Source organism: Hydra vulgaris, chromosome 15 (assembly GCF_038396675.1).
Source record: "Hydra vulgaris chromosome 15, alternate assembly HydraT2T_AEP".
In the NCBI taxonomy this organism is placed as follows: domain Eukaryota; kingdom Metazoa; phylum Cnidaria; class Hydrozoa; order Anthoathecata; family Hydridae; genus Hydra; species Hydra vulgaris.
Genome location: NC_088934.1, coordinates 21,156,908 through 21,169,687, shown reverse-complemented (window position 1 = coordinate 21,169,687; position 12,780 = coordinate 21,156,908). Strand labels below are relative to the sequence as shown.

General features: G+C 28.0%; 1 protein-coding gene across 16 annotated transcripts in view; it reads right to left on the bottom strand.

Annotated features, from left to right (window-relative positions):
- Positions 1–12,780, bottom strand: part of LOC136072102 (fibroblast growth factor receptor 3-like) — a 69,183-nt gene that overhangs the window by 30,340 nt on the left and 26,063 nt on the right. For 15 of the 16 annotated variants that reach the window (XR_010644366.1, XR_010644363.1, XR_010644367.1 and 12 more), the window contains one exon: positions 9,926–10,162. Coding sequence is in view for 10 of the 16 variants with exons in the window: in XM_065820403.1 (XP_065676475.1) it covers positions 9,926–10,162 (237 nt within the window). In the remaining 6 variants the exon portion in view is untranslated. Of the gene's footprint in view, positions 1–9,925; positions 10,163–12,206; positions 12,225–12,780 lie in introns of those variants that run through there. The other variant, XM_065820408.1, reaches the window with a different exon arrangement.

Sequence of the window (12,780 nt, the reverse complement as noted above, 5' to 3'; positions counted from 1 at the left end):
TGGTGGTGGTACTTCCATTGATTTTGAAAAATTAGAATACAGTAATGATGGGACTGAAATGTTGTTTATGGCAGAACCAAATTTATCCACTACATATGAAATAACACGTCATCAAAAAAAAAGAAATACATTAAAACATTAAAAAAGAAATGGGTATTTTGATGCAACAAAAAAACTTACAAATAATTCAGCCAAATTATATAATGCTCAATTAACTAACCCCACCGACATTAATAGAGTCAGAAAGATTTTTTTTGGCTCCAGGTCTTTTTATCACAAAAAATTCAGTCATTTCTAAGTGATGGCACTATTGACAATTATATATTTTTTTTAATTATTTAAAAAATTAATGTTTATAATAATAAATGTTAATGAAGTTTATATTTGTTTTGTTTTAAGAGTTTTATTTCTATGAACTATTTTTGTATTTCATTTCTTTATCTTTTTCTTATTAAAAATAATAGTATCAAAAGCATTTTTTTAAGTATTTGTTTAAATTTACACATTTTATTTCACATATTTGGATAAATTCTTGCTTGTTACCTAATCGCGAGATTTCCCAGGATCCCAGAAAGTTAAACATTTTTCTCCCAAAATCCCGGATATTAAATTTTTACGGAAAATGAGACCTCCAATACCTCCCCCTATCTCCAGTTGATCAAGTTAAAAGATTTTATTTTGTTTATATATCTTTTTTTTAAAGACAAAACTTGAAATAAATTTTTTGGTCTTTTTATTAGTATTGGTTAAATACTTTAATGTCTACATGATTTGTGATTGGCTGATCTTGCCTAAAGACAATTAGATACATGTTTAGAAACATGATTTAATTTTTTTCTTAATTAAGTATTATTTAGGCTTTCGAAAAGTTAAAAAAAATACACTTTGTGACAAAATACAGTCGCTCATTGTTTTTGTAAAATTAAACTCAGAACTATTTTATTTTGAACATGAAATAACATAGTTCTAGTCAATCAAAAAAAACTGTAAATGCATGTTTGTTATAAATATGTTTTGTAGCTGCAAACAATTTACTAAGGTCTAAATTGTTTGCAAAGTTTCACATTTAATTATTACTTTTCCAAATCCATGTTTGAGTCGACACTTTGGATAACTAATCCAAGAGTATGCATATGTGCACGTATATGTCTGTGTGTGTACTTATGCACTTATATCTATATGCATGAGTGTGTATATATGTACACTTAATCCAATTAAGTTAATTTTAAAAGTTATTAATTAATTTAATTTTTCTGAAAGTATTAAAACTTAACAGGTTTGACACTGAGTTAGTATTAAACCACATTTTCCTTATTTGAATGTGCTAATATCTAAAGTTCATAAAGTTTTTTTTAGTTCGACTGGCATATTATACTTTGACTGTGTTATTGTCAAAGCTAACAATAATATGAGCTGATTTTTCGCAAAAAAAATTTCCTTTTAAATTGTCTTACAAACATAGATGAACATGGTTTTCCAATTTTAGTAAATATCTCTTTGATGACTATAAATAAAAAGTATGTTTCTCTGATTCTGTTGTTAATGTCAGTCTGCATTATTATACTATATCATTATTATACTATATCATTATTATACACATGTTAACAGCATAGCATATTGTAACTGATTTTAAAAGTAACTACATCACTGATGTTATTATGTCGTTAACTAAAAGCAAACATTGTAACTATAAGCAAATAAACAACTAAAAAGTATATAGATTATATATTATAAGTTTGTACTTATAATTGTAAAATTTTTATCTTAACATTATAAATCTAAATAATCCTTGCTTAACTTATGTTAACTATTTTCCTTTATCCCACAGGTGGCTTAATGATAGTACGATAATAAAAGAATATTATTGTTATTGTATATGGTATACGAGGTATTGCTAATTATTGGTTTTCATCATAGATTTAAAATAATACTCAGTTTGTCTCGATTAATGGGTTTCAATCCACAAGTAAAGTTATTAAGTATGGTGCCCAACAGGGTTCTGTTCTAGGGCCTTTACTGCTTTTAATATATATTAACAATCTGCCTCACTCAATAAATAACTTTATTGTTCATCTGTTCATTTGATGAAGACACTAATCTTCTATGCATAAATAAATCACTCGCACAGCTTTGTAAAAAAGTTAATTCAGATCTCCATCATATGTATCATTGGATAAATAGTTACTGTATTTCTCTAAATATCAATAAATTGAATTTATTATTTTTCACTCGCCAAAAAAAGATTGATAATGATAATGTGAAAATTAGAATTAACGGTGAAAGACTTTTCCTATTTAAATATATAAAATACATTGGGGTGATTCTTGACAAAAACTTATCACAGTACTATCAACTAATTCAATTAAATAAAAAAACTCATATGCCAATAGTATGTTGTCATTAATATGACAATATGTTCCCCAACATATTCTAATATTGATTTACTATTCCTTGTTCTCCTCCCATTTAAGTTATTATTGCACTCAAAAAGTTTTCGATTAAATCGTATAAAAAGTTTACAACGCACTTCCATTAGAATTATGACATTTTCTCCTTTACTATCTAATAACACTGGGCAACAAAAAAATATTTTTTTTTTGTATCTCAAGCAATTTTATTCAAATTATACTATTTTTGGGCTGAGAAAAAAGAAAATGACAACGAAAATTTTTTATTAGCTCTAGTTTCTGAGATATACAATAGCAATAAATTTATATCTCAGTTAATTTGCAACATAGCAATATGACATATAATTTACATATTCTAATAACATTTAAAGTACATTTGGTATTTTTTTATTACAGATATATTCTAATAGTTTTAAACAAAGAAATCATGATCATCAAGTTGATGGGGTTAAAAATGATTATGGGGTATCATCACAAAATCGTTATTTTTTTGCTTTCCTTTTCTGGAGCACACAAACCAACAGTAATCTGCAAGCACGGCCTCATTCCAACGACCCTGTGTTATCTTTTTTCCATTACAGAAATAACTTGGTGAAACCTTTCCTCATGTTCATCACTAACAGCTCCACAATTGGGGGGGGGGGGGAGAGGTCTAGATGTGAGTGGAGGAAATGAATCTTGAGGGACATGTTACATCCAAGTTGATGGTATTTTTATAGAAGTACTGCTACCAATTGAATGTAGTTATAATCTCGTTTGTTGCCTAAAAATCCACAAATCACTCCCTTAAGAGCTTCTCAACTTTCCTTTTCTGGCCTCTTCAAAACATCGTCAAATGCAGAATCCTTCATAAGATGACGTATTTGTGGCCCAACAAAAATACCTTCTTTAACTTTTGTATCACTTATTTTTGGAAACTTATTTCTTAAATACCTAAAAGCCTGTCCTTCTTTGTTCATACCTTTGACGAAATTTTTCATCAAACCCAACTTAATATGTAATGGTGGAAGAAGAACATCTTTTGAATCCACAAGTGGTTCAGCAATAACATTTTTTTCTTCTGTGTTGAGATTTCTTGCAGACCAGTCTTCTTTTTTATAATGTGAACTTCTGTCTCTACTGTCCCACATACAGAAAAAGCAGCAGTATTTAGTATACCCTAATTGCATTCCTAAAAGTATGGCAATGACTTTTAGATCACCACAATTTTCCATTTGTATTTATTGTAATTAATTGAGTTGAGGAGAACTTTCATGTTAATATAAGTCTCTTTCATGTAAACTGCATGGCCAATAGGAACAGAAGGAAGACGGTTTCCATTGTGCAGTAATACAGCTTTCAAGCTTAGCTTAGATGAGTCTATGAATAATCTCCATTCAAATCCAGTTCAAATTAAGACAATGCATTAATCCAAAAACATCAATGCAAACAGCAAGATTATTTTTTTTCTCAAAAGTAGATTCTGCTGCTGTTTTCTGTAATGTGAAACCTTGACATCAAGTTGGAGAAGATTCCACTGCTTTAGTCTTGACCTTAGAAGTTCTGCCTTTTCCTGTGACAAGTCCAGATCTCGAACAAGATCACTTAGTTCTGCTTGACTCAATCTGTGTGGCACAACATCTGTAATTTTCTGCTTTTAACTCACAACTTTGTGGTGGAGTAGGAACTGGTAAATTACCTGAGCAAAAGATCTTTTTTTATTTTTCAACCTACCTTCATATTGAAATAATGCTGGTAACCAGTCTGCACAAGAGTTGTCATAGTTCTTTTCTGTGAAGAAAATGTTATTTCACCACAAATGTAACAAAAATTGTCCACTAAATTTACACATTTCCTTGGCATGTTGATTTGTAAAATTTTACACTAGTAAATAAAATAAAAAAACTAAGAATAGATTAGACCAGAAACTTTAGCAAACACACATAACTAGTATCACAAGTTTTAAACATGAACAAAACATTTTGGATAGTCAAAAACAAAAATTTAAAAAAAAAAAAATGAAAATTTCTACCCTTGCAATGGTTGAATAAGCGATCGCGATTTACAAAATCTGGAAAAATATCTGGTCTTTAAAATTTTAGTTTATACAAAGCCGTTTACTTTCTTTTTAAAGAGCAAATTATTATGTTAGCGAAAAAGTTATAAAAAACAAAGCAAAACAAAACAATAAACTTGCGATTACAAATGCAATAACACTCCAGTCACTAACTGCATTATATAAGTAATAAAACTATAATAGTATTATTATTTTTATAAAGCACTTATAACTTTTAAAGTTCATTAATTGTTCAAACAACATTAGTAATTCCAAACTTTAATCAAAGTAAAAAAATATCTGAAAAAATGAAGTGGATAATCAAATATTATTAAAAACTTCATGAACTTCCACAATACACTTAAACAACTTTATAAAACTTTTATAAAAAACAAACTTTATAAAAGGGTTAAGCATTATGAAACGTTACGAACAGTCCGTAAAAACGCGCGCTAATTTAAAAATCAACCAATAAAAAGTTTTTTTTGGTTGATTTTTAAATCGCGCGCTTTTACGGACCATTAGAAGCTTTTTTCGTAATGCTAAACTTTTTATAAAGTCCGTTTTTATGAAGTTGTTTAGTTCTTTAATACGTTATAAATATTATTTAAATATCCACTCTATTTTTTTAGATGCTTTTCTACTTCAATTAAAATTTGGGATTACTTATGTTGTTTGAACAAAGAATGAATTATGAAAGTTATAAGTCCGTTGTAAAAGTATTACACTTATATAGTGTTATTACTTTTATAATGAAGTTACTAGAGTGTTATTACTTTTGTAAGTTTGTTATTTTATACTTTATAACTTTTTCGCTAACAAATTTAAGTTGATTCGCCCTTGAAAACAAAGTATACGGTTTTGCATAAACAAAAATTTTGAAGACCAGATATTTTTCCGGATTTTTCATTTCGCGATCACTTAATTCAACCCTTGCCTTGAGAGAAAATTTTTGCTTTTATTTCTTAAACTAGAGCTAATATGTCATTTTTAATGTCATTTTCGAATTCAGCAGGTGGAAACGCATAAGAAATAACTAATTTTGGTTCCGATACAAAATCACTGTTGGGCAGTGTAATCGAAATAGGTTTCTTAATTTTGTTTAACAATTTTTTTTATGATTAATTATAATCATTAAAAAGTTTTTATCATTAGTTATAACTTTTATTAAAGTATTATATAGTTACTATTGGTAATATTTTTTTATTCATGTTATTGTTATTATTTCTATTATATTATTATCATTGCAATTATTAATATTATCTTTATTTATTAGTGCTTTATTTATTTTTTTCTCTCTATCTTGTTTTTATATTGGTTTTTATATTGGTCTTGTTTTTATATTGGTCTTTGTTTATTGTTTTGTTTTTATTTTTTCCATTTTCTTTATTTTATTATTTTTTTTTAATTCTTTCTATGCTTTATTTTGTATTTTTTTTTTAGGTGTCACTCAATTGACTAGTTTTTAACTAGATGAGTGACACCTAACCTTAGTGTGTTTATAATATATTATTGTAATTTTTTCATATTTTATGGAAAAATAAATGAAAAAAAATAAATAAAAAAATATAAAATAACATAATATATATAAATTACACAATGTACTTGCAAACCAACAAGTTAAAAATTTTATTAATGTATATATATAAAAGTAGTGTTTTTATCTAACAGGTTAGGGAAATATATATATAATTGCTTATATAATTTTTTTATTTAAGCAATTATTGTTTTTTTTTTCCTGAGTCGTCTATATTCTTTTTTGTCACTTTCATTTTTTGTTCTCTTAAACAATTTTTCTGCTTTTCTTTGTTTTTGCCTAAGTTGCATATATTCTCCGTCAAACCAAGTGTTTTGACTATTTTTACTCTTCTTGTTTTCAAAGGGGCGTGTTGATCTGCACATCTCTTTTATTATTTGGTTATATATGGTTATTTTATCTTTCATATTTTCAGCTGATGATATTTCTGGTTTATTTCTTGATATTTCATTGTTAAATGACTGTTTGCCCACTGTTTTTAAATTCTTGTATATGATAGTATTATATAATGTTTTTTCTATTTTTTGTTCTACTTTAAAATCAATGAGAAAATGGTCACTCAAATCTAAGTCTGTCACAAATAGCATAATTACTGATATTTCCTCTAGCTTATTAATTACTAAATCTAGTATGTGTCCCATTTTATGAGTTGGTTCTTTGACTTATTGCATAAAATTTAGCACATTTAGTATTTCTTTGAGGTGTTTTGCTTAATAGTTCTTTAATATCTAAGTGTATATTTATATATATATATAAGTATATATATATATGCGTATATATATATAAATATATATATATATATATATATATATATATATATATATATATATATATATATATATATATATATATATATATATATATATATATGTATATATATATATATATATATATATATATATATATATATATATATATATATATATATATATATGTATATATATATGTATATATATATATATACACACACACACACATATATATACACCCACATATACAGTGGTGGCCAAAAGTATGGAAACTTTTCAAAAATGCTTTTTATTTATTTATAAAAAATGCAACACTTACTATATATTATGCATATGCTTATTGAAGTCGTAATACAACTTTTTAATAAAATAAAACATTTTTTTTTTTATTAACATATACAAAAAAAAATTAAATTTTTAAATTAGGCCTGGTCATAAGAATGGAAACTTATGACCATTTTAAATGTTCCCTTGCAAACAATAATCTACCCATCTTATTTTCCTTAGAAATTAACGGTTTTTTGACAGCCACTCTTCCAAATAAGCCCGCATTATTTAACTTTCTACGAACTGTCCTGTCAGATAATAAAACTCCATGCTGCTCCAAGATTTCTTCTTTTATATCCTTTGATGACTTTCTAGGATCTTTTATAGAAGTATTTTTTATAACTTTTATAACAATCTTTTTGTTGTTTTTCTTGGTCTTCCAGGTTTCATTTTCACTTCCACAGTTCCCCTTTCTTTGAATTTTTTAATAATTTTTGAAATTGTACCTTTTGGAACTTGAAAATTTCAAGAAATATCAATTGGTTTATTACCGTTTTTAAAACACTCAACTATTTTATTTTTAATATCACTAGAATAATATTTTCGCGGTGCCATACTGATTAATATAAAAGTAAACTATGATGAACTAACAAAGATGTCAATCTAACACGTTTTAATTCTAAATGATAAGATTTGTTTATGTTTAGTGACAAGTTTGAACAAGTTTCCATACTTTTGTCCAATCAAAATTAAGAAATATTAGTATGTAATAAAATGTCTTAGAAAAGACAAGTTCAAACTTGTAGTATATATAAAGTAGACTATAGCAAGTACACTCGGGTTAAATAATTTTGGTTTTATTTAATACAAATAAAAAAAAATGTCATTTTAAAAAAGTTTCCATACTTTTGGCCACCACTGTATATACACACACATATATATATACACACACATATATATATACACACACATATATATACACACACATATATATACACATATATATCAAGCCTTCCCGGGAAGCGCGTGCGGTCGTCTTTGTACGTCCAGACGCCTTGTACGCCCACATTTTAAGTAATATTTTTAGAGTAACTGACCATGGCAGTTTGCATCTTTTATAAAGCTTAACTAACTAACTTGTAAAACGTTTTAATAATTTGCGGCAAAAAGCTAAACTTATTTACTAAGAAAAAAAAAGCAATTCTTAAATAAGAAAACAAAATTGTAACGAAATATTAAGTTTAATTAAATAAACTAGAAAATTTGTTAATTAAAAAAAGTAAATTAAAAAAAAAATTTTTATAAAATTTCTCTTCAACTTTTTTATATCTTTTTTTTAGAGTTGTTGTTGAAAAAAACATCTTTTAAAACGATTTAACAACAATTGAAAGTTTTGATATGCAATTTATTTACGATTTTTATCAGTCCATATAATTAAGAAACTAATTTGCTATGTACCCTAGAACTATAAGAAATTTTGCTAAGTTTTTTTTCTTACATTTATTTGTTTATTACATTTATTCATTTTTACGCCTATTTGCTTTTAAAAAAGTTTTTGCTATATTTGTTGTTTTTTTCTCAATACTTATGTAATAGGAAAATAAGAAAATAAATTGTTATTTATTTGTAAAAAATATTATTTGATTAATAAGTTTTGTTAATGACGAAATAAGTTAAATAAAAAAATAACTATGTTTCATTAATAAATGTACCGCATTTGATGCGAAATTGAAATGAAATTGATGAAATTGTTTCTTTTATATTACTTAATTTTCAATTTTAACACAAATTACTAGAGATAATGAATATAACGCTTGCTCTGTTTTAAAAAAATGTATTTAAAAATTTAAACAAAAGTTTTAAATAGGCTCCTAAAAATTTCGTTATGAAAGTTCAGTAAATTAACAATGCATTAGCCCACAAAATTTTGCAACATTGTTTAATTTTTTTACATAAAAAAGTTGTTTAAAAAAAAAAAATTTCACAAATAAATAGCAATTAGTTTCATGTCCATTGATAAAAACAGTAAAGTTTGCAAAGACATTTGAAAAACAAATTTAAAAATTGTGGATGTTTCTAGCAAAAATAATAAAGTATTTCTTTAATATACCGATTGATATACTTTAATATAATGATTGAAAAAAAGTGCAAAAAAATTGTATATTGAAAAATATTTTTATTTTCGTTATATTCTTATCTGCATTTTTCCTTGACTTGTATTAATTTTGGTAGTGGAAAATAACAAACACTCTAAAAATAAGAATACCAAAACAATAAATATTTAGGCATATTTTTTTGACAACGATTTTCTTTTTTTTTATTAATAAATTCTTTTTAGCTTATTTTATTTAGGTTTACTATTTCAAGTAGTCTTCAGTTCTTTTCTTCGAGTAATGCTGATTTATTCTCTAGTTTCTTATAGCATTATATTGCCGCGAATTCTCAACAAGCTTTCTATATAAAAACATAGTCATGTTGTCTAAAAAAATACTTGAGATGTGGACTCTTCCCAGGAAGGCTTGATATATATTCATATACACACACACACACACACACACACACACACACACACACACACACACACACACACACACACACACACACACACACACACACACACACATATATATATATTCATATATATATATACACACACACATATATATTCATATATATATATACACAGATATATATTCATATATATATATATATATACACACACACACACACACACACACACACACACACACACACACACACACACACACACACACACACACACACACACACACATATATATATATATATATATGGAGAGAGAAAGAGACAAGAGAGAGAGAGTATTAAACATAGAATATATACATATTTGTATATTTTATAACAGAATCTATACATAACAAAAAACTTTAAAAAATGTGAATATAATTACTTTCTTTAACTACTCCACACACCGTGCCTTGCTCGCTAGATATTGCATCAGTTTTTGAGACAGTCCCATATTTCATCCAACAAGTTCCTCCACTATAGCTGCTCCAAGAAAAATGAGTACACTCAGATATGGAATAGCATCTGCTCCCGCACTCATGTGATTCCATTGTGATATTAGCCAAGTCACGTTCAGGGAAGTCGCAATTAAAAGCCCAGTTGCCATTCCATTCAATAGCTTCTAAGGAAGAAAGACAATAAAAAATGCAATTTAGATGAAAATAAAAAAAGTAAAAAAAATGACAAGTAGCACAAAAGTATGGGGGGGGGGGGGGGGAATCTGAAAGTTTTTCTATAATGAGCTGTTCCTAAGGCAAAGTGTGACACTGAACTCAAATCTAAAAGAATTTTGAGCCTGTGACAGCAATTTCAGTGAGAAATTTGCTTTTTTTTCAAAATGGCTGCAAAAATGGTGAAAATATTTTTCTGCAAATATATGCATGTAATATATTATTCTATGTTTCATTAGGTGATAGATCCAAATATTACAGAAACTTGTGCATTAAATAGCATTTTAGGTCAGGAACTTGTGTTTCCTTATTTATTAAAAAAAAATTATTGCAGAAATAAATAGGAAATGTTTAAAACTTAGTAAATAGTTGCAAAGTTGCATGCCTAAAGTGACCACTAAAGCGCCTATGTGACCAGCAGCATGTTCAGTTTGGTATAAATTACCTACCTATATGACCAATTGAAGTGCCTACATGACCAACATGCTCATTTTGCTATATAAGTCCATTGTTTTAGCACTGATTTTTGATTCAATGTCTCAACGCAATCAACCATGCCAAAGAACACACGTAGTTCAGTCAAAACAAGAAGCGGGGTAATATAAATCATTGGGGTAGTGAACCAAAAAGATTCGACGTTCATCAGTAAATTCAAGTTGCAAAGTGGTACACATTTAACTGGATGATACAGGTTTGTTCAGTGAGACCTAGTTCTAAAGTTTTCTTATATAATGTCGCAAGCAAATAGTGCCACTGGAACTCTCCAACAACTGGATATCAAAGAATGTCTATCTGCTGTGTCAACAAGAAGAGACAAAACTTTCATGACTTTGATTAAACAATATAAAAACTCAAGAAAACGATTTAATGGATATAGAAAGCTCAAGATTTCAACAGTGTACAACAAGCAGAGCCTATGACATCAGAACAAATGATGTAGCATACCAATTAAAATTGGAAAAGTCATTTGGTGTTAAATTGACAGATGAAGACGAGGCATTCCATTATGATAATTGTTATGGATCTTACTTGGCAATTTTTAGATAGACGCTTTCATGGAAACGCAAAAAATAGGTGAAGAGAAATGAGGAGAGACATCAGTCAAATGAGAAAAAGCAGAAGCCTATAAAGGAAACCAGTATGCAGGAAAAGGCATGCAGAAGTCTGCAGTATATGGTTCTTCAAGTTCGAAAAACAACCCTACAGGTCCAGGAGACATGTTCCCAAAGATTCCGGTAAGAACCAGTTGTAAATGTTTGGACAAATGTATAATAAGTTGCACAATCCACTGCTTTTGTGACCACAAAATCAGTAGCTGTGAAGAATTTGGTATCATTGCAGAAACTGCCAACATCAACTTTTGTCATAAACACTCAATTCAAATTAGCTAGATGAAGAATTGAGTGATTCTGAGTCAGACTCCGGATGAAAAGAGCAAAGTTGCCAACAACCTGAAAAGACATAACTCTTCTAGAGATCTCACCTATGTTTTCCCCTCAGCGAGGATTATAGATAGATATTTAAATGCATGTAAACTCAATCTCCAGATGGTGAAAAATAATCTTCTTAATAAAGACGCTAGTGATGTTGTTACTGCTGGCTTGGAAAACACAAACAAAGCTGCCGGCCACAAGTTGTATGTTATCAAGGCAAACTACATAACAATTAGTCCGGGCAGAGCGGAGAACAATGACCACGGGATGTATTGAAAATACTTTTTATTCAGAATCTGAGGGTGCGGCAGCCTACAAATTTAAGCTGAAGTGTCTAACGGCGTTGGAAAATTCTACTATAGATGAAATGAAAGGTGCTATATATTTTTGGCTGTCAGACTGTTCTGATGATTGTAGCATATTGTTAAAAAACCTAAGTTTCAAGGACAAAAAAAACGTTGTGTGCATTTAATACTGGGCATTGATCAAGCTATTGATAAGATATTTTGCAACACCGTACAGAGATTAGGAGTTTAGAAACTGCTGGGCAAAAAGTATTTACCTTTCTGTCAACTTCAATACACACTCTTGAATAAATGGCCATAGGCAAGTTACTCTGGCCAAGTCATGCTAGTCACTTCGTATCTTTATATACAGAATACAAAGACGGATGGATCTTCAAAATATTGAACATTGAGGATTCGTTTTTAATTGTTTTAGGTGTATTTCTGAAATAGCCAAATAGTTTGTAATCAGGAGACAATCTAAAATCAATCTAAAACCTTATTGAAGTGACTGAGGACAAATCAGTTTATAACACCTAATGACTAAAAAATGAGACAACTTTAAAATTGTTATTATAGCCATAGTTACATAGCTATCAAATTTAATTTAAAATAAATTTATAAGCAATTATATGATATTTAAAAAAATATTTTTATTGGTTATCAACAACATCATTAAAAGCAATTTGACCTAGACAAACTAAAGTCATTGAGGTATAAATTTTGGCCACTTCCGGATCCATTTTGTTAAGACATTTCCCAATATGCCGTTTCAGTTGAGGAATGCTTGTTGCTTGCCAATTATCTTCGTAGACTAAGCATTTCAACTGACCCCAAAAGTCCACAATTGGT